The sequence below is a fragment of the Plasmodium cynomolgi genome, chromosome 5, assembly GCF_000321355.1.
Source record: "Plasmodium cynomolgi strain B DNA, chromosome 5, whole genome shotgun sequence".
NCBI classification, from domain to species: domain Eukaryota; phylum Apicomplexa; class Aconoidasida; order Haemosporida; family Plasmodiidae; genus Plasmodium; species Plasmodium cynomolgi.
This window is the reverse complement of record NC_020398.1, coordinates 95,713-121,314: the sequence shown is the minus strand read 5'-3', so window position 1 is coordinate 121,314 and position 25,602 is coordinate 95,713. Positions and strand designations below refer to the sequence as shown.

General features: G+C 40.3%; 6 protein-coding genes across 6 annotated transcripts; 4 read left to right on the top strand and 2 right to left on the bottom strand.

Annotated features, from left to right (window-relative positions):
• Positions 1-1,143: 1,143 nt before the first annotated feature.
• On the top strand, positions 1,144-2,639 carry PCYB_051220 (hypothetical protein; the record flags this gene model as incomplete). Its single annotated transcript, XM_004221003.1, has 8 exons — positions 1,144-1,299; positions 1,439-1,540; positions 1,755-1,847; positions 2,004-2,094; positions 2,245-2,315; positions 2,381-2,428; positions 2,489-2,584; positions 2,613-2,639. 8 exons carry the CDS (start codon positions 1,144-1,146, stop codon positions 2,637-2,639), a joined length of 684 nt encoding a protein of 227 aa, XP_004221051.1.
• Positions 2,640-4,356: 1,717 nt separating this feature from the next.
• Positions 4,357-4,900, top strand: PCYB_051210 (prohibitin putative; the record flags this gene model as incomplete). The annotated part of the gene is made up of 1 exon (XM_004221002.1): positions 4,357-4,900. A coding segment is annotated over one exon (544 nt), but the record flags the coding sequence as incomplete, so codon positions are not given.
• Positions 4,901-6,669: 1,769 nt separating this feature from the next.
• On the top strand, positions 6,670-7,454 carry PCYB_051200 (U6 snRNA-associated Sm-like protein LSm8; the record flags this gene model as incomplete). Its single annotated transcript, XM_004221001.1, has 4 exons — positions 6,670-6,703; positions 6,824-6,986; positions 7,116-7,194; positions 7,443-7,454. The coding sequence occupies 4 exons, from the start codon at positions 6,670-6,672 to the stop codon at positions 7,452-7,454; spliced, it is 288 nt and encodes a 95-aa protein (XP_004221049.1).
• Positions 7,455-8,620: 1,166 nt separating this feature from the next.
• On the bottom strand, positions 8,621-9,448 carry PCYB_051190 (hypothetical protein; the record flags this gene model as incomplete). The annotated part of the gene is made up of 2 exons (XM_004221000.1): positions 9,161-9,448; positions 8,621-8,785 (listed from the first exon to the last, which is right to left on the bottom strand). Exons 1-2 carry the CDS (start codon positions 9,434-9,436, stop codon positions 8,621-8,623), a joined length of 441 nt encoding a protein of 146 aa, XP_004221048.1. The 5' UTR covers positions 9,437-9,448.
• Positions 9,449-12,053: 2,605 nt separating this feature from the next.
• On the bottom strand, positions 12,054-18,397 carry PCYB_051180 (hypothetical protein; the record flags this gene model as incomplete). Its single annotated transcript, XM_004220999.1, has 2 exons — positions 12,054-18,147; positions 18,324-18,397. The coding sequence occupies 2 exons, from the start codon at positions 18,395-18,397 to the stop codon at positions 12,054-12,056; spliced, it is 6,168 nt and encodes a 2,055-aa protein (XP_004221047.1).
• Positions 18,398-22,942: 4,545 nt separating this feature from the next.
• PCYB_051170 (early transcribed membrane protein) lies at positions 22,943-23,461 on the top strand (the record flags this gene model as incomplete). Its single annotated transcript, XM_004220998.1, has 1 exon — positions 22,943-23,461. The coding sequence occupies one exon, from the start codon at positions 22,943-22,945 to the stop codon at positions 23,459-23,461; it is 519 nt and encodes a 172-aa protein (XP_004221046.1).
• Positions 23,462-25,602: the final 2,141 nt, after the last annotated feature.

Here is a 25,602-nt window from a genome sequence, read left to right as displayed (position 1 = left end):
CTGGCTGACTAATTCGTTCATCTGGTTGACTAATTCGTTCACCTTTTGGCTATTTATTTTTCGCCCCGTCTTTTTTTTTTTTTTTTTTTTTTTCCCCGCATGACCAGCCATAACGCGTTGTCTCCTTTGCGACTTTTCTGGGCCCAACTCGCCCCACGTTTCTTTCACGTAAAATTGTTCACTTTTCTGTGGCGAAGTTGGTGTGGTCGATATGGTGTGGGAATATTCCTCCGCACGGGGCAGTCCTTTTTCTGGGGGGAGAAAAATTAAGTTGCTCGCGGGCCTTCTCATAGATCAAGAATTGGCAGTAGTTGGTTGCAGCTGGGGGGGTAGTTCATCTAACGTGGAAGGGTTTGTGCCAGTTGGCGGGCACCGTTCCTCCTGTGGTGTTCATCATCCACTTGGAATGCCCTTCGCACTGTGTCCGCGATTACCTGCGCATCATCATGGTCGTTTTTATTTTTTTCATTTTTGCGACAGAGTGAGTGGGTTGATGGAATATGCCTGTCAAAGGTGACTAATTTTGTTAAACTTGAGGGGTGATAAATTTATCCTCTTTTCTGAGTTGATCGATGCTGTCGACGCACGCAAAAATATTTACAAAGGATGCTGGTGAGTGTATAAACTGCTGCATACATTTTCGCATACGTGCGACTTTATTACCGCCCAACCCCGCCTGAGGGTCGGAATAGCGCAAACCTCGAATTTGAGGAGCGGCCTAAACGGGCACAAATGCCGCCCCCCCACACGTCACTTTTTTTATCCGAAGCTGATTTGATAAATTGCAGCTAATTGTACAACTTAAAAAATAGTAAAAAAAAAAAAAAAAAAAAAATAAATAAAATTATCAGTGAAAAAAATTCCATTTCAACGTTTCTTGCAATTTCGAAAAGGAGCAGAGAATTTTTTTCATTTCTCTTTAAGGCATATAATAAATGTAGATGATTCTGAGGCTGGCGGGCAAATGTTGCACAGCCGTGTATGTGAAGGGTATATTATGTATTTATATTTTTTTTTTAAGTCAGTTTTAGCACACACTTGGTGTGAACAAATTTGCTAAGTTTGTGATTTTTGTCAAAATTTTCACTTTGTGAGTTTTTTTTTGAGGCTCCAAGTTTGCTTACCCACAAAGATATTCCGAAGATGCCGCAATGGGGGGCAGGAAATTCGAGGGCGATCGAGGCCAGGATGAGAAAAAAAATGGAAAAAGACAAGAAGCAGAAAGAGCTGGAGGAGAAGAAGTTGGATGAGTACTGGAAGGACGATGATAAGAAGGCCCAGGCGAAAATTCAGAGGAAGGTAAGGCCGCATCACCCCAACCCCACCCATCGTGTGGTTATTAATATGCCACACTTTTTTTTTTTTTTCGTTCCAAGGTTGGTACCTTTCCGTTGTTTGGTCTCTGCCGCTTAAATGCACTCCCTCTTTATTCTCGCAGATGGAAGCCGAAAGCAAAAGACAACAGAAACTTGACAGGAAAAAAGAATTAAGGGAATTATACGGAGAAGAAGAAAAGTCCCTCAAGTCGAACAAAGAAAGTGTAAGTCTATTTGCGGGGAATGTCTCGCAACGGAATTTTTTTTTTTTTTGCTTAAATCGTTTCATCTGCTTTGTTGCAGTTTGGTCAGTGCGCATTGTGTGTGTGTGTGTTTTTTTCAATTGTGCCGATTGTGTTAACTGTATTATGAGCATGGTTGCTCTTTATGTTTTTCCACTTCTTCCTATCGCGCCCACTTGTCGTTTTTTTCCCCCAGAAAACTACCAGTTCCAAGGTGACCCAGGCGCAAATCTTGCAAAGGCTCATCGAGGAGAAGAAGAAAGAAATGCAGGAGGATAAGAAGAAGAAGGTAAGGGGGGCACATAAACTGGAATTTGTCGAGGCGTAATCTGCAGCACGTGCACCCGTGTAGTCATTTACCAGTTTGTCCTACGGAACGCACTGTGCCACTTTTCACCTTGCTATGTTTTTATTTATGTTGCTTCTTCCCATTTTTTCTCTTTAGAATAACCTTAACGTGCATGAGATGGAGCTAGAGGACAACATCAACCACATCCAGAGGGACGAAATTAATGACTATGATGAGTATATAAATGGTAAGCGCCGATGGGGGAGAGGCCCTTCTTTGTAACTCCGCAATTGTGACCAGTTCACGGTGTGGTTTACATGGCTGGAAGGGACGTAACTATTTGTGCTACTTTTTTGTTTCCCTTCTGTGCTTCATTTTTTTTTTTTTTTTCCCTTAGCAACCGGAATCGATAATGTCATTTCTGCGTTAGACAACGTCTCATTTGAAAAAACCAAAAAAGTGAAAGTTGTAAGTGGAAGAGGAAAATGCGTCTTCTTCTCCTTCGTTTTTTTTTTTTTTTTTTTGTATCATAGTTATCCAAAAAAGTGGGCACTATTTTGTCCATTTGGTACCATACAAACGTGCGATGCTTTATGATTGGCCATTTTTTTTTTTTTTTTTTTTTTTTCTTACTTTACCAGGCCTATAAAAAATTCGAGGAGGAAAATCTACCGCTTATTAAGGAGCAGTACAAGGGGTTGAAGCTCTCACAGTTTAAGCAAATATTATGGAAGCAGGTACATTTTTTTTTTTTTTTTTTTGGAGAGACGATTATTACGACAAAGGGGTTAATTCGTTCTGTCCATGACACGGCTCTAAGTGATCACACTTATGTATGTCCCGCTGGATCGAAGGAAGTGCACGTCCGAGTGAACTTCCAAGCGTGACGTGAATCAACTGACAACAAAATTGCATGCGCCATTCGCACCTTCCATTTTTCAGTTTAAGAAGTCGCCCGACAATCCGATGAACCAGAGGGATTAAATCAGGAGAGTAGGACAGGCCGATTGTTATGCAGAAGAGGTCGCTAACTAATTTTTGACCCGTTTGGTCATGCCCCCTTTTTATTCTCCGCATAATTTTGTTTATTAATTGGCTCTCAATTTTTACTAATTTCGCAGTTTATTCATTTTAATGTTGTTTCATTTTTTTGTTTGTTTTATTTGATTTAAAATGATAACTCATCGGAGAGGCAAAAGAAGAGGGCGCACATGTGGGGGGAGATCCATCCCAAAGTTATACACCCTCTCCGGTCATTTTTACTTATGTATCGGCAGTCACATAAAGACGCCACAAGGCACAATTCGCCACTTGCTCGATTTTTATTTGGCTGCAATGGGAGAAGATCCCCCACCTACAGCGCAACTTTCTTTTTTTTACCTTGACTGGCAGGATGCGTGCCCACATGCACACACATACGTACGTACATACAACCAACTCATGTGTGTTTTTTTTTTTTTTTTAAACGTACGAAATCGTAATAGCCCCAGGGGTGTGTTCAAAATAGGAGGAAGCAAAACCGAGCTGCTGGGAGTTGATTAGTTTGGCGGAAGGGCACATCCCCAGTTTGCGTATGCGCTATGTATTCAGTGCACCAAAGAGGCATTTATATATTTACGTGCAGTTTTGCCGTTTGGTCGCTTTGCCGTTTGGTTGCTTTGCCGTTTGGTCGCTTTGCCGTTTGGTCGCTTTGCCCTTTTGCCGATTTGCCCTTTTGCGGTTATTTAAGGGGCGCCACGCCACATTATGTAACAACGGTGAAAATGCTCCTGCAATTTTTTGCGCCCCCTTTTTTTTGGCGCACTCTCCCGTTTTGACGTTTTTTCCCTTTAAAAATGACATTTCATTACCCATGTTAATCACCCATTTTAACTACCGATGTTAATCAGCCCTTTTAACCACCCATGTTAGTTACCCATTTTAACCACCCAAGTTAATCAGCTCCTTTTTCTGTTAGCCCCACGCAACAGTGTCATTAATGGCGCTGCAGATTCGACGCGCATAATTGTAACCCACACGGAAGCGTGTATTCATAGATAGATATGCTGCATACAAATTGGCAGGTAAATTGTAGGCGTTGAAATTGCGACAGTTGTTTCTTTACGAAATCGACAAAAAAGGGAGGTACCCGTCCTGAGCTTTTTCACGCCTACGAGTTAATGAAGTAACCTGTGGAGAAAGCTCGAGTAGATATATTCCTTGTCATTTTTACACGCTTGGGCATGCCACTGGCGCTCCACTTTTATCGTAATACGCCTTCACTGCTCCCTATAGTTCCTCCTCCTCCTCTCCCCCCTTTGAAATGGAAAAACTGCTTTCGTCCATTGGCAGGCTGAGTGTAGTAGCGGGGGGGCTGAGTTTAATCCCTTACACGTTCATTTACGACGTAGATGGTGGAGAAAGGTGCGTCATGTTTAATCGGTTTGGAGGAGTAAGCGAAAATACTTACGGAGAAGGAAGCCATTTCTACATCCCATGGTTCCAAACTCCGTATATATATGATATAAAAATGAAACCCAAAGTGATAAATACGACGACGGGAACGAGGGATCTACAGATTGTTACCCTTAGTTTGAGGCTTCTCTTTAGACCGCACACAAAGCAGTTGCCCTACTTACATAGTACCCTGGGGCCCGATTATGATGAGCGTGTTTTGCCGTCCATAGGGAATGAAGTACTAAAGGCAGTTGTTGCAAAGTACAATGCAGAATCACTTTTAACTCAAAGAGATAAAATTTCGAAAGAAATCAGAGAAAGCATAACGGCACGAGCTAAACACTTTAACATCCTGTTGGACGATGTAGCCATTACACACCTCAGTTATGGAAAAGAATTTGCAAAGGCCATCGAAGATAAGCAGGTGGCTCAGCAAGAAAGTGAGCGAGTGAAGTTTATTGTAGCTAAAACTGAACAGGAGAAAATCGCGGCTGTTATTAAAGCACAGGGAGAAGCGGAGGCAGCTAAGTTAATTTCCTCAGCTGTTAAAGAGTATGGAAATAGTTTACTTGAAATTAGAAAGTTAGAAGCTGCAAAAGAAATAGCTGAGAATTTAAGTAAGTCCAAAAATGTTACTTACTTTCCAGCTAACTCTAATATTTTACTGAACCCTAAAAATTTTTAGGGTTCTTTTTTTTTTTTTTTTCACTGGGGGGAGTAGATGCGCTCGTGTACATTTTTAGACGCCTCGCAAATTGGTGCCAGTCTTTTTTGTGGCAATTTTTTTCAATTCATTGCGCCACCTTTTGGTCAAGCGGAGCATCCTTACCATACGAAGATGTGCTGTCATGGCCGGTTTGCAGTGCGCGGTTTGCAGTGCGCGATGTTTGCACGTTTGCGCACGCGGAGTGATAGCGGTATATCCCCCTTACTATATTTTTAGTGAACACGTTTTAGAACCACGCGTATTGTGTAACAAACCATTTTAACAACCTTTCGAATGGAAAGAAAAAAAAATATATATAAAGAAATAAGACTGCGTCTTTAGTTTCGCCATCTGTTTGGCCCTTTGTTCTGCGCCTCAACTTTTAGCTACCCCTCAAAACGGAGTCACAGTTGAGGACTCCCTTTTGCGAAACTGATTCGAATGGGGTTCCTACATGAAGGGGGGTAAACCACTACGGCGTTGATGCATTTGGGGTGATGGTGTATATCGCGCACAGTCGAAAATTGCCAAGCGTTGCCCGCATGTGCAGATGCTGCGTTGGTTAATTCGTGATAGGTCTCTCTGAAGTTGGGGGGGAGGTCCCCTTCCATGTGACTAATTAAAGTGTGTAAGTTGTGATAGGGTGAAAAGGTTAATCGTTCTTCGGAGGGTGACCAGCACCCACTTCGCCTTTTCCGTGCGATGTTATGTTTACCTTGTGGAGGAAAAGAAGGCAACTCAGTTTGTTGAGTGAACGGTAGTAACATCCCTGTATGGAATTCCCGTGCGCACATTTTTTCCCCTTTTTTTTTCCTTTTTTTCCCTTTTTTTTTTCTTCGGTAAGGATTCCACGTATGAACGTCATCCCGCGTTGGGGTTCAGTCTGGGTAACTGCCCGAGTGAGCAACCCTGCTAGCGACTATGCAGGAAAAGGGACGAACCTTTCCTATTTTGCAAATCGCTGCGTCCGAATATGTGCGTGAGAAAACCGCGTAAGGGTCAACCCTTTTTATGTAAAAAATAATTTTTTTTTTTTTTTTTGCAAGTGCAAATAAAGGTAAAAGAAGCGAATTAAAACGTGAAAAATGAATGAAAAATTGCATGTAGCATGTGGGCAGAAATATGAAAAAAATTATATGCATATTTGTAGGCGAATATGCACACGTTTGTTTGTCATTTTGAGAAGGTGAGTTAATTTTTTTTTTTTTTTTTTCTTGTTAAAATTGTCAACACCTTTTGAAACACGTTGAAGAGGCCATCTTCATGATATCAGGATTGCAACACATTGGGCGTCTCCAAGTCTGTTACTTTTACGAGGGAGGAAACACGCAGTGGGATTTATATTCACTCGTTTGTAAAATTACGAAGGCTTGCTTTATTGATGATAGTGAAGGTGAGGCTTGGCGGCAGTTGCGAAGTCGTTTAGCTTAATTGGAAGAACGTAGAGGAAGATATCTCCAACCCAAGTTGGCACAGCACAAAAGAGGGTAGGGAAGTTAACCCCACGTATATACATGTACAGGTGCACAACACTTCTACGTAACACTTTTCCGCAACGCTTCTACGCAACACGTCTACGCTGGTGACTTCCCCCGCTTGGGCTGTAGAAGCGTTAAACCTGTATTTGTCCCCACGGAATTAAGCTTCACCCCCCTCGGAAAACCACACAACTGTACAACCATGACGTCTATAAATATCGAATCGTACTTAGAAAGTAGGGGAAAACGGAAAAATCCCCAAATGGGTAGATAACAATGGGGGAACTTACAAAGCTGTTTGCTCCAAATATGTTACATTTTTTTTTTTTTTTTTTTTTTTTTTTTCCCTGTTGCAGACGAAATATTAGTCATAACCAATGATAGTCGAATTTTTACCGGCAAACTGAAAGGCTTCGACCAAACGACCAACATCATCCTTGGAAATTGCTACGAGAGGATTTACAAAGAATCGCTGGAGAAAATAAGCTTGGGCCTGTACATCATACGAGGAGACACCGTGTAATTTGGCAAAAATGCGTTGCAAGGGAAGGTGGCCAGCACGAACTGGACCATTCTTCCTTTTTTGTGTAGCATCGCCTTTTTTGCAACCGCTACACGTGCAGCTTTTTTTCCTTTCCCCATTCCTAGAACCCTAATTGGCGAGATCGATGAGGATGTCGATAAAAACATTCTGCACCACAAGATAAAACCAGAGATGTTGAAGCCGGTAAGGAGAGGTGTCTCAAAAATGGAATATGTCTCTGTGCATGTACAGATTCATGGGGGGTCACATATACACACCTCCATCGTTATATGCATATGGACGGACGGTGGAATGCTTAGCACACACCTAGTTCTAACGCTCCCCCTTTTGTTACTGGTGAAGAGGGCAGGACGCGCATATGTACATCCCCCCCACGCGTAATGGTTATTATTCCTAACAATTTTTTTTTCAATTCTTCCCAATTTTCGTAGATTGTACACTAGGAATTACACCCGATGACGTGGCGATTCTTACATAATCGCCTAGATATCGCAGGAACGGCCTTGTATAACTATTAAGAGATTCGACATATTTTTGTTAAGGCGTATTAGGGCAGGACAATCAATTCGCGCCGCCATCCGGGTTACGGCATAAATTTACAGCGTGATGGGGAATAAATGACCCGAAGGGCGGAAAAAAAAGGAAAAAAGAGAAAAAAAGAGGAAAAAAAAAGTTCATACGGAGTATGGACACAAGGGGAAAAAAAGGCAAAGTGTAAAAAACGTATGAATGAATAAATCATGAAACGTTTTTAATTATAGGACAGAAAAAAAAAAAAAAAGAAAGGAAAAAGGGGGAAATACCGCAAAGCGACTTAGAGTCCCGCACGGTAAAATAAATTGTGATAAAACATACACAAATGATTTAATTAGAGGGGAAGGGGTATGGACCTTTGGAGACGTTGCTTGTGTGGGTGCGGTGTAATCTGCGTGTCTGCACATTTGCACGTGGCACGTGGGCGCACGGGTTTAAGATAATTACAAACCCGATTGGGTGAAAATGTAGCAGCAGTGTGCCGTAGAAGAGAGGGGGAAAAAACATATTGCGTAATGCTAACTAAATGACGACGGGGGGGGAGGCCACTTGGTTAAGCAAAAGCTCAGGCAAAAGCTCAGGCAAAAGCTCAAGCTAAACCACAAGCAGATATACCAGCCGGGTTCGCGTGGACATTACGCGTGTGCTCACAAATGCGAAATGTCCTTTTGGTATCCCTACGTGCGAAACCCTTTTAAGTAACGTCATTTGATCATTTGGGCTCCTCCGCTTTTTTTTTTTCGCAGTTGCCCGTTGCTCCTTTTCCCCCTTGTTGTGTTTTCCCAACACGCAAGCACTTCCCAATTGGTGCTACGCTCCAGGCGATGGTGCGTCTTCTCCGATTGTTTCCTGTTTGCATTGGAAAAGGAATGCTATTTTCTTTTTAATTCACTTGATGGCGTCCATTCTGTGTAAAGGTACCAAGTCCAGTGGTCCACCTTGACCCCGTTTTGTATATGTACGGCTTGGACGCGGTGAACACGAACTGCCTGATTACTGCCTCCTCAAAGGAGGGCAAAATACACACCACGCAGCAAGTCCCCATACGGCACACACACGAATTAGCAGACCCAGCTCATACATTCCTAACTATATTAATATTGAAAAAACAATTTATTACATATTTGTATTCATCTGAAACTTTGTTGGCCTTGTGCAGCATAGTCATGTCTGCGATATACATATTTCCCAGTTCGTCATTAATGATATCAATGGAAAATTTTTCTAAGTTGGACTTATCCTTCAAAAAATTAATTAGGTCCACCGTTTTGTTGATTGGATTTTTGTACGTACTGGAGAGGTCATCTCCGGTTGTGCTCAAATTTGTTGTGTTCAGATTTGTCGTGATTAGATTTGTCGTGGTGGAGTTGGGGGGTGTACATTTAGAAGAGGGGAAATTGGCACTCTGGTTGTCTTCCGTGGGGGGGAGTTGAGCAGATACCGTGGGGGTTGCAGTTGGTGCGGGTGTTGCTGGAGTTGCCGCTGTTGCTGGAGTTGCCGTTGCTGCTGGAGTTGCCGCTGTTGCCGGTGTTGCAGCGGAGGGACTCACGCCGGCTTCCGCATTTTGAGCCGACTTCAATCTTTCTTGCTCATAAATTTCGTTTATTCTGTTTACGCAGTACGTAATGGCATATTCCTCTTCCACGGGGATGTTGTTGTACCAGAAAATACCGGACCCTTGAATGGGCTTGATAGATAAATTATAATGTGGGAAAATGGTTTCCCCATCTTCATCGACGTCGTTCAGGTATATTAAAAGAGTGGCCCTCCTAAAGGTCCCGTCATGGTGCACATTGAAGTAATTATTTTTCTCATATTTTACAATGGCTAGGGGTTCCAAATAGCACAGCGGTATTTTGACCAAGTTACATATTGTATTTTCTAAGTCCATAATACTTTCATCCTTTGTGTATACAATGGAGCTTTCGTTATCTACTTGGTTTTGCTCAATCATGGATCTGTTTCTAATTGTGTATAGGAAGACTGTGGAGCTTGTTCTGTTGGAGGAATCGGTGATTTTGTAATTCTCCTGTTTATCTGTTGCATACCCGATAGACGTTTTGCTTTTTTTGTATTTATTTTCACACAAGGATAATATTTTTTCTATCATTTTTTTGTCCAGTATATTATAAATAATGCTCATATTTTGTGGAGTCAGCTGGATTTTAAAAAACACCTTGGTGTTTTCATCATTGGCTTCCTTCTTCTGTAGTTTGCTCCGATCATCGATATCGATGTACTCCACCTCGTTGCTTAGGTAAAGGAGGAAGGAGGAGTACCTTTTGAAAAAATGGATATTCTTGTCGTTAATCACTTTTTTTATGATCGTCTGAATGTCGTCACTGTACTTTAAGTCGTTATCGTAAAGTCTGATCCCGAATTGGTTCTTTTGATACTTCAAGGCCTTTTCCTCGTCCAGTGTGGTGGTGTCACTCTCCTTCATAGCGTCGTGGTTTTCTTCCCTCTGCTCTGCGTACTTGTTCGTGTCCTTGTCATCGTTGTTGCTCTGCGTTTCCTCGGGGTTCTTGGCGCTTACGGTTACCTCCATTGTGAGCGGTTATCGGCGTTGGCGGTGTTGGCGGTGTTCGCGTTGTTAGCGTTGTTAGCGTTGTTAGCGGTGATAGCGGCGTTCACGACTTGTTCTTCTCTGCGTCTGTCCTTTTGCTAGCTCTAGCGGGGGCTTCTTAACTACGAGTTGTTCCCTTTTTTCTACCTCCCTCTTTTCCTTATGCAGTATGCTCACACTAATTACGCTCTCTTTTTTTTTTTTTTTTGGTCTCTTATTGCTTCAGTTTTGGATGCGCATGCACGAAGTAGCGGGGTTTTCATTTTTTCCCTTTTCTCCCCTTTCTTCTGATTAAGCGCAGGGTAAGTGAGTATGTAAGGCGAATTTGTTTCTTTTTTCTGAACGATTGCACTGCACACATGCTTGCGTTAGCAAATGTTTCACGGGTTTTGTATTTGCCGCTTTATCGTTTTGATTGTTTGTTTGATTGCTTGTTTGTTTGTTTGATTGCTTGCTTGTTTGTTTGTTTGATTGCTTGCTTGTTTGCTTGTTTGCTTGCTTGTTTGCTTGCTTGTTTGCTTGTTTGCTTGCTTGTTTGCTTGTGTGCTCGTCACCGTTTAGCTACCCCCTCTTTATCTTTATCGTTTTTCTTTATTCTTCCGCTTCCTGTTGTGACAAGAGATCATATGTACACCTCCACGTAAATGTACGCGATGCGCATACCTTGTTTGTTCTTTTTTTTTTTTTTTTTGTAATGTGCTGCGCACATGCGTAAGTGTATACATGTGAGTGGGTGTTAGCTCACAAAGGTGTTGAGGTCACTGGGGGGAGGAATATATGTGCGTACACGGTGCGTATTAGTAGAGAAATGCGTGCACGGTACGTATTAGTAGAGAAATGCGTGCATGGTACGCATAAGTAAACGAATGCGTACACGTACTTTTAAATTTATATGTACAATTTAATGTACAATTAAATGTACAATTAAATGTACACGCTAAGGTACACGTACGACTGGTACTTTTGCGCGAAGTAGGATATGATACAGAAAGGTAAGTGCTGAGGTACACTTTACTCTGATTTATTTTATCTCCCTTTTTTTTTTCTACTATTAGATTTTATCTATTTTTTTTTTTTATTATTCCTTTTAATGTATGGGTTCGTACTGCTCAGTTTTGTGTCGCCCGCTCGGGACATATATGTATCGTCACCTTGGTGTGTGTTGAAAAAATTAAAAAGTATGCGCTTTTCAATTTTGCAAAATTGAATAAGGGATCACCTGAAGTTTTTTTTCCCTTGGCGTACTATCACGAGCATTAACAGAAGAAATCATCGGTAATGTTTTCCCTGCCTGCCTTTTTCTGTGCATTGAAAAATGCCCTTCTCATGGCTAAATTTTCGTTTAATGTCACCCTTTTGCTGCTCATAAGTTTCTTTATTTTTTCGTTTCTTTCTGATTTTGCGGTGGAATTTTCATTTTGTGTTTCTCCCTGTGCGGTTTCTTTCTCTTGCACAGGGCTCTCGCCGCAGGCATCGTTTGGGGTGCGCAGGTCGATTTTGTCGCAAATGTCCTCACCGAGTTGGGGTATTTGAGCACTTGGCAAGGGGAGTTTAGCACCTAAGGGATTTACACTTTTTGTGGCCCCGTTGGCACACGTAGCCTTTTTTACACGTATAGCGGCCTTTGCACGTGTGACGGCTTTTCCATGTGTTGCGGCCTTTTCACGTTTGACGGCCTTTTCATGTGTTGCGGCCTTTACACATGCGAGCGCTTCACCGCGCGCGTTCACATATTCCCCTTCTGCTCTCACATGAGGCAAGCTTCTTTTTATTGGGACCTCATGTACATCATTTTCAGCAGCTTGATTGTTAAGAAATCTCCTAATCGTTTCCGCGTTTAAAATATCTTTTATAATTTGCTTCAGTTTTTCTTTTTCTTTCCTCTCCCTCATTTTTGCCTCGTTCGAATTGCCCATTTTAAGGCTCTCGCGCATCATTAGTTTTAGTTTAACCCTTTCATTGAATTTTTTTTTTTTTTGGTACATGTTGGCCTTGAAGAGTGTGTAGTGGCGTTATCCCCCTTGGCATTGTCCAAATCGTTGCAACTTTTTAACTTTTGTTCTAGGTTGATATGTTCGGGCAGTGTGGTTGCTATTTTGTTCATATCCGGTTTGTAAGACTCCTCTCCTTCGTGATCTTTTATCATGCCATTTTGAAATTCTTTTTCTGTATTTTCCTCCTTTATTTGAAGGGTTAAAATGCCCGCTGGCAAGTCCTCTAACATGGCCCCATCATCCTCGGCAAAGGGAAGGTCTATTATTTGTGCCTTCCCATTCGTTTCATCGAAATTTGTTATCATGAATTTTTCCTTTTCCATGTCATTTTGGGAACAATCCTTTTGGATTTCTTTCGTATATTCTCGTTTCAATTCTTTTACCATTTCAATTAACTTTTTAATTTCTTGTCGTATTTCTTCCTTTTTTGCGTCCCTACAAGGTGCATCATCCTTTTTGTTTTCGCTCCTTGGTTCGTAGTCCTCCAACTCGCTGACGAGCTCATCCACGAAGTCTGCCACTTCGATTTCGCTCTGCCGATCGTCAACTGGGCGGGCGGCGCTTTGACTAGGTGTATTTACCATCATGGGGGGATTTTCCCTACCTACGTCCTCTACCATCATGATGGCATTTTCGCTGCCTATGTCCTCCACCATCATGGGGGAATTTTCGCTACCTACGTCCTCCACCATCATGGGGGGATTTTCGCTACCTACATCTTCCACCATCATGGGGGCATTTTCGCTGCTTACGTCCTCCACCATCATGCGGGCATTTTCGCTACCTACGTCCTCTACCACCACGACGTCAATGTACCCATTTGCATTTTCCATCAGCATAACATTGTCTTGGTCGTGTACGTCCTCCACCATCGTAGCGGCGCTTTTGTCACTAACAGCCTGCCACACAATTACATGGTTTCGGCAAAGCACATCTTCCAGCATCATGGCGTCATCAGCGGCACTTAACTCAGCTCCTACCATGACTTTACTTTCACCGCTTACATCCGACACCGCTGTAACTTCGCGAGTAGACGCTTCCATACCTTCCTCGATTGATATCCCTATTACAGAATCCTTTTCCAGCGCATTCATTACACATTCCATTTCCATACTGGAAGGTTTCATGTTGATAACTGAGGTAGTTACATTTATGTCTTTGTTTTTTACCTTTTCAATGGAGGTGTCCTTTCCCTTTTTCCGTTTTGAACCCCTTTTATTGAAGTTTTTTATGCCAGCATTTCTGTTAACTTCTTTAAGCCTTGAATTTTTTCTCTTGGAATTTTTCGATTTCTTCGTTTTCGCTTCTTTCACAAGACCGTTTTTCATTTCTGTGAGAATTTCCTTTATTAGTTGTTTGATTGTGAATATCTCTTTTTCGATATCTCCGTTGGGTGGTTGCGTGGTTTGGTTTGTGATTCTGTTATCGTTCGTGTGAGGTAACTGAACCGGGTTCCCATTTTGCAACTTCAATGGGGTCCCATATGGTAACTGAACCGGGTTCCCATTTTGCAACTTCAATGGGGTCCCATATGGTAACTGAACCGGGGTCCCATTTTGCAGCTCCAGTGGGATCCCATTTTCCATTTGTTGAGAGCCCTCTTTAAGGTCCCCAATCATTAGCGTTTTTTTGCCTTCATCGAATCCTTCACGTTTAATCCTCTTTATGGCAACTACATCTTTTTTTGCATCTTTTAAGTTCCTGTCTGTGAGACATGTTGATGTCATTTTGCCTTTTTCATCATCGACACTTGGTAAACCCCACTGTGTTGTGATTTGCGGATCTGTCTCTTCCTGTACCTCGGGAATAACACCCCCCAGCTCATAATTTTTTTTTTTCGCCAGCACATATTTATTTCCTTTTTTGCCTACGTTAGCGCACATCTTTTTTGTCTGGACTTTATCTGAAGCAAGCTTATTGTCCATATCGAGTGTTGTAATTTGATAATGCATTACACTAAATTTTGCAGGATCCTTCTTTCTTTTTGATTCGTCGAATGGGATGTTTTTCCCGTTTCTGGGAAGTTCCCATGTACATATGTGTCTACCTCCGATGAGTTTCTTTGGACTTGCAATGAATGACCTGTTTAGTATGTTCCTCTGCGTGCAAATCAGTTTTGTTGATCCTGCTGGGGGTAGGTAGTGCGACCATTTGATTGGCTCTTTTTTTTCCCCTTCTTTCCCTTCTTCTCTTGACATGATAATTCTTTTTATGGTACATTTTACAAGTGGATCTGTAATGAATATAGTACTGTGTGAAATTTTATTTTTCCATGCCATGTTCTCCGTGTTAAAGTCTTCGTTTTTTACTTTCCCTGCAGCGTAGTGATTTGAGTGCATTTCTGCTTGAAGCAATGTTGGGAGTTCTTTGCATTCTTCCTTTGTAGCAGTTTCTACGTTTGCTAGGTGTGGTTTTATTTGGTGTGTTAGTTTGACTTCTTCTACCTTGTTAAGGCATATTGTTTGCCTGTACATTACCACCAGATTAGCCTTCTTACCACTCCAGTGATAGATCTCTAAATGTTGGACCGTCATAGTGGTCCATTTTTTTACAGAGTTTGTCCCTTCCGTTTGGTAGAAATGAATGGTAACCATTGTTTTCATTTTTGTAAGTGCTTGTGCTGCTGATGAGAGATAGGTATATCCCCCTTCATGTGAGATACTGTTCTGTTTTTTTTCTAGTTTTTTCTTTTTTAATTCATCAAAAGGGGGGACTTCATTCAGGTTAACAGTGATTAGTAGGTTATACATTCTATTCGAGAATGTGCTAAACAGGTGTTGTCCCACTGGAGGGTTCACAACGGCTATGCTTACGTAAAGAGAGAAGCTCTTTTGGATGTCTTCATTGCGGGAATTTTTTTGAACGTCTTTGTTAAACACACAAAATGTGGTCTCTTCATTTGAATTGGTGAAGTGTGTCCTGTTTTTCTTTTCTAGTAATATATGGGTACATTCTGTGATCACCTTTTTAAGTGGGTTCATTACTGAGGGGGTCGTTTCTTTGCTGGCCGCTACTTTTACATCAGAAGCAGAGTTAACTCTTTGCCCTTCTTCATTAGTGCCACTTTGTCCATTTTGCTCAAATTTGTCCCCCCATTTTTTGGTCATCATTTGTACGCTGATTTTCTTGGGAATCATTTCCGTTTGCACCTTCCTTGCTTTAACCCTTGTGTTAGCTTCTGCACCAGAGAGTAGCTTTCTTTTTTTTTCCCCTCTATCTGTGGTGGTGCTAACTTTATGTTTAGTATGGTCCTTTTTTATGGTTCCGTCTTGGACACTTTGTTTTTTGTCGCTTTGAAGTATTTTTTCTGCGACTTGTTTGCTGTTTTTTTGTTTCTCTGAAATATCCCCTTTCGTTTTTTGTTCAGTTTGACTAGGGATAGCTTGCTGAATGATGGGACATTTTTTTATCTTTACCTGGTTGGTGGTTCTTCCATGATGATTCGCCATTTTGGATTGGCCCTTTTGCACGTGCGAAGGGATAGGTACTTTCGACGCAGCTTCTGCATGTGTGCATTTGGTTGGTAGGTTATCTACTTGCTTTTTAATGGTTAAAGTGTTAGAATGAATATTTTTCTTACTTTCATTTTTGTCTTTAATATGGACTGGTTTGATTGTTATACCTTTGGGACGTTTCGGAATGTCATGTTGGATGGACCCACTTTTCAATTTGGGGAGAGTTAAATAGTCCCTTTCTCCTCTTTTTGGTGTTATAATTTGCCTCCTCTGGGTATCCTTCCCTTTGGCGGTGCTTCTACTGAGGGGGTTCCTACTGCTTACCTGATGTGGTGCATCACGACTTTGCACATGAGACAGTTTTGTCTCCCCTTTTTTATTTGCCATCAATTTGTGCCCATTTTTAATTTTGTCACTTGATGTGATGCTTTCCTTTTGCTTAATTTCTTTCGCGCTTTGCATTTTAGTTGTAGGTGCCTTGATTTTGTTCTGGGGTGCATATTTATTGTGGTACTTGCTTGAAATTGTGTACTTTGGAGCGTTTTTGTTTGCCACTGTTTTGCATGCCCGAGTGGATTTCCATTTGGGAAGTGTACATTTCATCGTAGGTGCCTTTGCACTGCTTGAATGGGAAGACAATGGAGGTGGGGCCTCCAATATATGTGGCATAATTTTAACGGCTTCTTCCCCTAAACGATCGTTTTCGTGCCCATTTTGTTTGGGGCAGTCTCTTTCCGCGTCTCCCCTTTGGCTAAGACTGCTTTCTCGTATGCTAGACCGTTTCAGGAAATTTAGAATTCTCACTCTGTTATTATTCGCGTTGATTAATTCGTATAGCAAAGTTTCGTTGCTTTTTTTTAGGTGTTTTTTTTGATCATTTGAAGTGCTATTTTGAGATTTGTCTTGCTCGTCATTTGGTGCGGCTTGGTTGTGACACTTCCCCCGAGGGGAATTCATCCCAGTTGTCTTCACATTGACAGCGTTAGTGTTTGCTTCCGTTGTTCCACTTCTATGAGGGGAATTTTCGCTGCACAAATTTGTGCATGCGTTTTGTCGCTCCTCAGATTGCTCAATAAATTGTTTAATTCTACTTTTATTGTCATTTGTGTGTATCAGTTCGTATAGCAGACTTTCCTGGCTTTTATAATTTGGACGTTTTGTCGAGAGTATCTCTTTTTTTCCTTCTTCCATCATGTGAAACGCACTAGAATTGTGATCGGGTGATGACACGGAGCTTGCATATTCTGTCTTCCCGCTGCTACATGGTGAAGGTTTCTCATGCAAAAAAATTTCTGACTGTTCACTGGCATATCTGTCCCCATCCGTCATTCCTTCACGCAACTTCAAATTTGTTCCAAGTTGGTTATAAATTGGTGCTTCTATAAAGTTGGAGCTAAAAATCGCTTTTACGTTTTTATTGGTGTCCATTTGGATTGCCTTGCTTTTTTGTGGCTGATGCGAGTCTTTCCTTTCCTCTAATTTTTGCTTTTCATCCCAGAAGGGTTGGTCGGCTGTGTCATTTATTGTAGGTTTCACTTTGTTCACCTCACTTTGGTTATTTTTTTCCATTATTTTTTCTTGGACATTGTTATTGGTAAAACCTGCCGTTTTGCATGAGCTATCCATTTGTTTAATTCGTCTCAGTTGTTCTGATTTCTTTGTCCTATTTGAATGAGTTAGCATGTTCGTTTTAGGAAAGTTGTTTGACCCATTGGGAGTTCCCCTTTTTGTTGGATTGGCATCACCGAAGGTGCCTTTCTCGTTTCTTAGAGTGGTATTATTATTGGATCTTTTTCCTAAATTGGATTCAGATGTCTTCCCTAAGTGGATCATCTGAGATGTGTGTTTTCTGGATGTTTTTTTTCCTCTGTTTTCTTCTGTAGTAATAGCAGAGTTGTCATTATATTCTGTATGATTTCTTCTTTGGGTCACCTTAGCAGCTTCTTCGGGTGAGTGAGGGTTCCTTTTTCCCTGTTCGAATTTCACCTTCCGATCGGTTAGAGATTTTTTATTTCCATTTTTTACATTTGGGGATTCTCTACGTTCATTCTGTATGCTCTTCTTTGCAATGGCTCGTTCTTCCAAGTTTAACTTTTTGGTAGCGCTATGAAGAACATCTTGTGAAGTGCCTATTTTGATAAAATTTTTGGCATTGTTTAGGTTTTTAGTTGGAGTGGAGAACCCTTTCGTGTCCGCTTTTCGATTCTCCTCTTCATAAATGTCATAGCTATGTTTTGCTGACTCAGTGGAGTCTTTTGTGTATGCACTTTTGTTAGCTAAAATATAATTTTTCCGTTTTAAATCGCTTTTAAAAGCTATGTCTTGGTTGTGCCCTTTGGGTGAGTAGGCACAGTTCACTTGATTGCTAACGATTTGACTCGAATGAAGGGCGTCATTATCCGAGTCGTCCTTTAGACGTAAAGCAGGAAGACTACTCAACAGTTTTTTGCAGTTGTTCGTTCTGTTAATTAATGCATTTCTGTCACTTTGGGTTTCAATTTTTCTTTTCTTTCGTTGGTTAATTTGCTCGTTTTGATATAACTCTTCTATGCTAGGTATGTTTGCAGGGATGGACCTGTCACCAACACTGCACCTGCTGCGATCAGAAGGAGTTTTATGCCTGGGGCAGTTCCCTCCAGACAGAGTCAGCTTTCGCTCCATGGTGAGTCCACTTACAATGTGGAACTCATCGAGTTGGTTGAAATTACAATCTCCCTTTTGACTGAAACAAATTTCTTCGTTTTTTAAATGGCTTTTTTTTACCTTATTATTATAGAAGGTTGCCATTGTATGTGATGTTCCCCCTTCAGTTGTCTTGTCTTGAATGTGAGCCTCATTTTTTGGAGAGTCATTTTTTTCACCATTTGCATAGTTGTAATGGGCTCGTTCACCACTGCTGAAACTTTCCAATTTTTTTGGAAAAATTCCACACGTATCTTTTTTTTTTTTTTCCTTTTTTTGTCCCTAAGGAAGTTCGAATAATTCGGGGCGACTTCCTTCGCGCTTGGAGAAGGGGTCTCCCTACTGCCCACATAGTCAGGCATGTGATCCCTTTTGAAAAGAGTCGATCTCTTCATTTTCCATTTTTTAATGTGTTCTAGAATTTTATCCGATTCGGTTTTAAAAATGGACAAGGGGTCTTTCTCTGTGTTTTCCGCGTTCGTGATAGTGTTATCTGTAGCGGTTCCCTTGGCGGGGAGGTACTTTTTTGTGAAGCTGTCTTTTTGTAAGCCACTCACTTTGGAAGAGTGTCTTCTTACCGGATTTTTTCCAACCTCGTTTGATTTATCACTAAGAGGGCTTTTACAATTGCCGCCATTGGAACCGAAGTTGTTAGTGGCACCCCCATTTGTAGCACCCCTATCAGTTTCGTCACCAGTGGTGATATCGCTTTGGTTTTCTTCGGTTTTTCTGGAGTCGCTCTTCGTTGAAAGTTCCAATTGAACTAAATTACCATTCCATTTGTCCAAACATGCACACTTTTGGCGATGCATATCGCAGAAATATGTCCTAGGTTTAATAAAGAAATGTTTGTGTACTTGACCTGCCTTCATATTTGCATTACTGCTATGTGTAAGGGAGTCCCACTTGGATAGCAATCCGAAGTTGTTATTAATTATTGCCCATTTGGGGGGTGTTCTCTGTTTTCCCTTTTCTATGCTTCGTCGTTTCTTAACACATTTATGTGTAGCAACTGGGAGGTGCTTCCCTTTACTGTGGGGTGGTTCTTTCCCCATTTGCAAATTGTTCAAGACGGGAATTTTTTTTTTTTTTTTTTGTTGTTATCTGTTAATTTCTGTATGGTACTTTTTGTTCACATGAAAGAAAATGTACTTGTTTAAAATATTCAGGGTGCAAAAACAAAATGGTACGTAGGCATAGTGCGCTGTCAACGTTTTATTTCAGCTATGCTAGACGGTAAGCCAATCTGGCGGTGGTCGAGGGGAGAGGGTAGTCCACGAACCAGTAGGGTATATACCCAGTGAGCAGAACAAACTCTTAATAAATACAAAACAGAAATAAAATAAACACATGGGAGAGGGGTCAAAATGAGTGTCTACTATGCTTATACACATTCGAACAAACTTAACGAGTAACACATTTCTCCAAAAGAATACACCAAAAGTAACACATGAGTAATGTAAGAGGTTACTGCACTACAGTACTCATCATTTATTCATGCACATGATAAGTGGGCGTATAAGTGCTACCCATCAAAAGGGCAAGAAGTAGGAAAATGAGAATAAATGAATAAAAAAAAAAAATAGTCACAAGACAAAGGCGCTGCAAAAATAAGGCCTTTCCATTTCAACACGATTTATTTTCATTTTTTTAAGGACAGATAAAAAATTCTGGAAAGGAACGTAGTACTGAAAAATGAAGACTATAGTTCCCTAGTGCAGGATGCAAGAAGTGGTGAAACATGTCCTATTACAAAAAAAGGTGCGCATAGTCGCGCAAGAGCACGCATGGGTGGGAGCTCACTGGGCGTAAGGTTACCGAAAGGGAAAACACACACGCGGTTGGGTAAACTCATGAATGCAAATATCTTTTGATAGAAATGTCCCAACATGTGTATCAATACACCTGAATAACAAAACAAAAAGGGCATGGTTAAATTTTTGCAAGATTTAGCCTAAATTGTTGTGGACATAACAGGAAAACCCTTTGACTTTCACTTATCCAATTTGTATGATTAAAAAATTTGATATGGTGTAACAAAAAAAAAAAAATAAAAATTGAAAAAAAAGATTTGAAAAAGAGTAATAATTGTGCAACTGAACAAGGAAAAAGGAAAAAAAAAAAAAAAATTGCATTTTATGGCATGCCAATTTTAAGAGTATCTTAAGATCTTAGGACAATTACGAACGCAAAAGACGCGCAACTTTTTTATTCATGCATGTTTACACCAGTATAAACATTTCCTTTTTCTTTTTCTTTTTAAAAAAAGGAAAAATCGTTTGCGTGAATTAAGAGGTATACATCCAAGGGAGGCATAAAATTAATTAAAAAGCTTGTGCGCTTGTCTTGTATTAAGCAAAAGACAGGACAATTTGCAGAGTAATACCTGTGGGAAATTATTTAAGCTTTGATAAGCCCAATTGCATTTAGTACAGTTGGAAAAGCTCCTTGAATTAGAACTCTTACATTTAATTTAAAAGGAAAAAACGAAATTTAGTAACATGTGCAACAAGAGTGCTTCCTCGTATGGCATTTTCGACAAATTCTTTTTTAAGAATTTTCGCTGTTTTTTTTTTTTTTTTTTAAAGCTTATATGTGACGGTCTAGGAGATTATACACACAAGAGAGGGTCTCGTTACTCGGCATGCAACGGACTTGTGGAAATGGTATGGTGTGTAAAAGTGTATTAAATGGACAAAAATTAAAATGTCATTTATTGAAATATTGCGCTAGAAAAAATAGGGATGTAATCAGTGAGAAAATTATGTGAACTTTTTTCTTTCTTTACGCATAAAATGGGGGAATAAATGTGGATGTTTTTTTTTTTTTCCCCACTTTGTATATTTTTTTTTTAAATTTAATGGGAACGATTATTATTTGCATTTCCAATCATGCCACTTATTTTGCAATTTTTATTTCCGTGTGTGTGTTACTTTTATAGAGTTTGGTAAAAATTAGGGTGTACCTCTTTTTTAGTAGCCTCAAATGCATGTCCCATTGTGTGTATTTGCGTAAGACCGGTTAGCCGTTTGGAGTTTTTTTTTTTTTTTTTTTTTCAGGACTGCATATTTGTTATTGGATGTGCTTGGGAAGAGCATAAAAAAGCGCTGCTTTGGGGGCAATTTTAATCAGATTTGCTTGAGCAGCGTAAGGCGGTGTTATACATTTTAACGGCCATATTTTAAAAAAAAACAAAATCCTGCTAAAAATTGAGAAAGCATTGTGCGTGACAACATTTCATCGTTATATGTAGTGACCCAACTGAAGCAAAATTTTGCTAAAAAATAATAGTTAATGGAGATTATGGAACATGTGATTTTTTTTTTTTTATTAGCTGTTAATTTTGAGAAAATTGGACATAGGTTTGGCCGGCCTGTGGAAGAGTTCACGAGGTTTCGCGTGCATACAGACACATATGCAGTTACACGCATTGACTTGACAATTTTTTTTTTGCAAAATTAAAGGTGAAACGAGTAGCGTGAGGCGGTATACATTTTGGCATAAATTTGAACAATTTTTTTGGCGCCAAGATATGGATTGGGAAATCTGGTTAAAAAATATGGACGCGCTGCTTCGCCCGCAGGCATATTTTCGAATAGCCCCATTTGGGTCTGCATATGAACATAAACATGGAGTCATTTCTTCACATATCGTATATGTTGCATCACTCATTTTGCGGAGAAAAGGGGCCATACGAAATGTTAAACATGTGGATGGGCCTCTGTTAATGTAATGTCGTTTTGTAATTCAAAGGGATAGATATAAAATGGAGTACATATGCAACTGTTTGCTACACAGAAACAGACTTAAACGTCTTTTAATTTGTGCTTTTCGCTATCACGCCATGTGTTCAAATTGGAGACATTCCATTTCGATGCAGCACGTAAAGAAAAAAATAATCACTTAAGCAGATTCTCATTTTGCACGCATGTAAAATTTGTGTATGTAACAGTAGTTCCTTTTGCTTGTGTTAATCAAGTGGCTACTCTGTATAAAAGTTCTCCTTCAATTTGGTGGTCCCACTTTATGTGGATAAGTCATAACATTGAGTGGATGAAATTCGCCCCGCGAAAGGAAGTGAACGTCTTGTTCTCCCCACTACATGCACAAAAGGGTCATGCGCATGTACATGTGCAAATGCAGGCACACCATGGTGGCGCTTTCGTTTTTTTTTCTCCGATCCCACGTTCTCCTTAGTGGCCAAAAAGGAAAATTGAATATATTTTTCCAAGGCGCGTGCAGCCGCGGTTATTATGAGGCCACATTACGTTGCATTGTTCGCCGATGTGCATGCAAAGACACAACAAAAAAAGAGGCGATGGAAGTACAAGTAGATGAAATGAAAGAGCTGCCGTTGTTCGGAAAGATACATATGCAAGCATGTAAGCAGTAATGCAAAAAAAATGCAAAAAAATGCAAAGAAATGCGAAAAAAAGTACAAAAAAAATCGAAGTACAAAAAAAAATTAGCAACATAAGTATTCAAAAATAAGAAAAGAACGCGGAAAAAACGCCTCTTTTGTCCTAAATAAAGCATATTTCTTCCAAACAAAGCAACTTGCCAAAATAAGCCATTTTTGTCGCAGTAACGCCATTTTTGCGAGTCCTGTGCCAAGCATAAATTTGTGCAACTTGCACGATCCCATCACTGCTTTGTAAGCACAACCACTCAAATCATCAGTGCCGTACCTTTCGCTCAAAATGAGAATTTCCTGCATATTTTTACTCATAAACATTCTCGTCATAATTAACTTATTGGCACCATGTATGTGCTCAGAGAATGTGGTTAAGAAGAAAGTCCTAGATGCGTTCAACGCAATCAACGAAAAATTGAATAACTCTGATAAAAAAAAGAAGAACGCAATACTGGCAGGCTCTGCAGCCACAGCAGTTGCCCTCATATCGACTTTAATTGGAGGTGCATACTTGCTTAAACCCAAACATAAAAACGAATTGGATGATCCCGAAACGGTTGCATTCGTTGTCAACCTTTTACTTGATACCGCAGATGGTGGAGTTGTTCAATCACAGAAGGGGTACATCATGGGAAAAAACATTACTAAAACATTTCCAAGTGAGAAGGAATTACAAGAATATATAGAGAAGAACATGAAGGACAGTGATTCGGACAAGGGCAGTTCCGAGAAGAAGAATCTTCTGAACTCGATTGTGCACATCAACGTAAATATTAAGCAACCACCTGGTGATACTCAATCATAAGGAACATCCGCGTAGGACCATCCTGTTGTTCTTCAGTTGAACGAGGAAAACAAAAGGATGCCACGGTGCCGCACCACTGCAGTGCTGCATAAAGTTGAACATACCCAAAGGCTGCAACTTTGTTACCACATTTTGTCTTTACCTCTTTAGTTTTACTTATTCGTACGTTTTGCTAAGCGTGACATGCGTGCTTGCACGTATACATGCATATGCTCAAGAGTGTATATTCCCATGCGCGTACATGTTCATGTGTGTATATGCCCATGCGCATACATGTTCATGCGTGTATATGTGTCTATTTCCCTTTTCTCGTTTTGAACTCGAAAAGTGGACGCCGAGAGAGTCTTTTTTAACCCAGTTTTGATTTTTTTTTTTTAATTTTCCCCACCATTTTCCGCAAAGAATGTTATATGTAAAGACTCGAGTGCCGTTCGTTATCCCGTACTCATTATTACGTACACAAATGGTACGCATCATGTACCATCACAACTTGTAATTTAACAAACCGTGTGAGTAAATCGGAAAGAATTTAACTCATTCCAAATGACTGCATTACTTTGCGTCAAAGGAAAAGTGTAGATGAAGCGAAAAAAAAAAAAGGAAAGAAAACTTCTATGCGTGCATCACGGATACATGTTCATAAAAAAGCACCCATCACGCAAGTTCGAACAAATTTTTGCAGAAATTTCCGTTTCCGATGACCTCAATGTTACTTTTACCATTTATTGGAAACATTTGGAAACCCAAAGTTTAGCATAAAATATTTCGAAGTAAATCCAGAAATGGAAACAATAAAGGGAACAGGAAAAAAAAGAATGACAAAGGTATTTTTGAGCATCCATAAGCGTGTTTTCGTACAAGCGTTGGTACCACGCTTTGGAAGGGGAACAGTTTCGCCTTTTTTTTTTTGCGCACGATATTGTGTGCTTCCTCTTGAGCGAGTTCATTGTGTGGGCCAAAAAATGGCCATTTTATGTAGTCATATGGAGGGATCCCGTTTGGCCTTACTTGGTGCGTTTACTTGTTACGTGCCTGTTTGGTTCTCGCCCCCGCAACACATGCATTTCTTCCCAAGAGTTAACAATTTTTGAATTTTTGCGCATAATACATGGCGTTACATGAAAATGGTGATAATCATTTTGGGTAAAAAACATTTGCGCATTTTCTCTGTACAGTTCTGTTCACGTAAAATTGGGCAATAAGTACTTTTACTCCAAAAAAAAAAAAAAACATGGCCGGTGAATTTACATTTATTTGCCATCGCCAAAGGGGCATTAATTTGCGCAGCACAGTGTACCATGAATATAGGGCATGAACATTTCAGTAGTATTTAACCCCAAACAAGGTAAGAGCCCCCTGGAAGGGAGGATTATGTTTTTATTTTTGTCCAGTTGAATTTTTTTTTTTTTTTGCTTATTGGATGGGGAAATAAGCGAAATGTGCAACGTGTTATAAAAACTCCAAATGTTGGAAGTTTCGCCGTTGTAATATTTTTCCCGCAAATGACACGTTTACGCGTACCAGGAGTAATATGTGTTCCAGGAAAAAGTATTAACTATGGGCGTTTTTTTTTTTTCATCTCTCTTTTGTTTGGAAGCATTGTTGCTCTTGTGTGGAGGTGTTTGTTTTATGGGAGCCTTCCCACTGGGTAAAACAAATAACGTTTTCACAGGGTGAATAATTTGCATTAATGTGATTATCCTTTGTTTGGCGAGACGCTAAATGATGGCCACATTTTGAGTAACCAACTGTGATGTGTAAGAGAAGAGTGTACTCTTTAAAGTATTAACACGGAGACCACCCATTTAAAGCATATTTTCACAACAATCATGGGAATTTCCTTTTTTTTTTTGCAAAGGGAACGGGACATTGTCGAAACGATTCCTCTTCATGGTTTGAATGATCACGCAGTTCGATCAAGCGCACTCAAATGGATGTACTGTTCAGTTGATGAGGAAAACGTCATATTGCACACCTGCAATTATGTATCCCCTTTTTTCTCATGTAATAAAAAATGAATGTAAAAGGTATCTCAAAAGCGCAAACGCGCGTTCATTTTCAGTCGATCGGGTTCATACAATGTAGCTCCTCTCCGTGGGTGCTATTATATATGTACTACTCACATGAAAGCGATGTCTCGT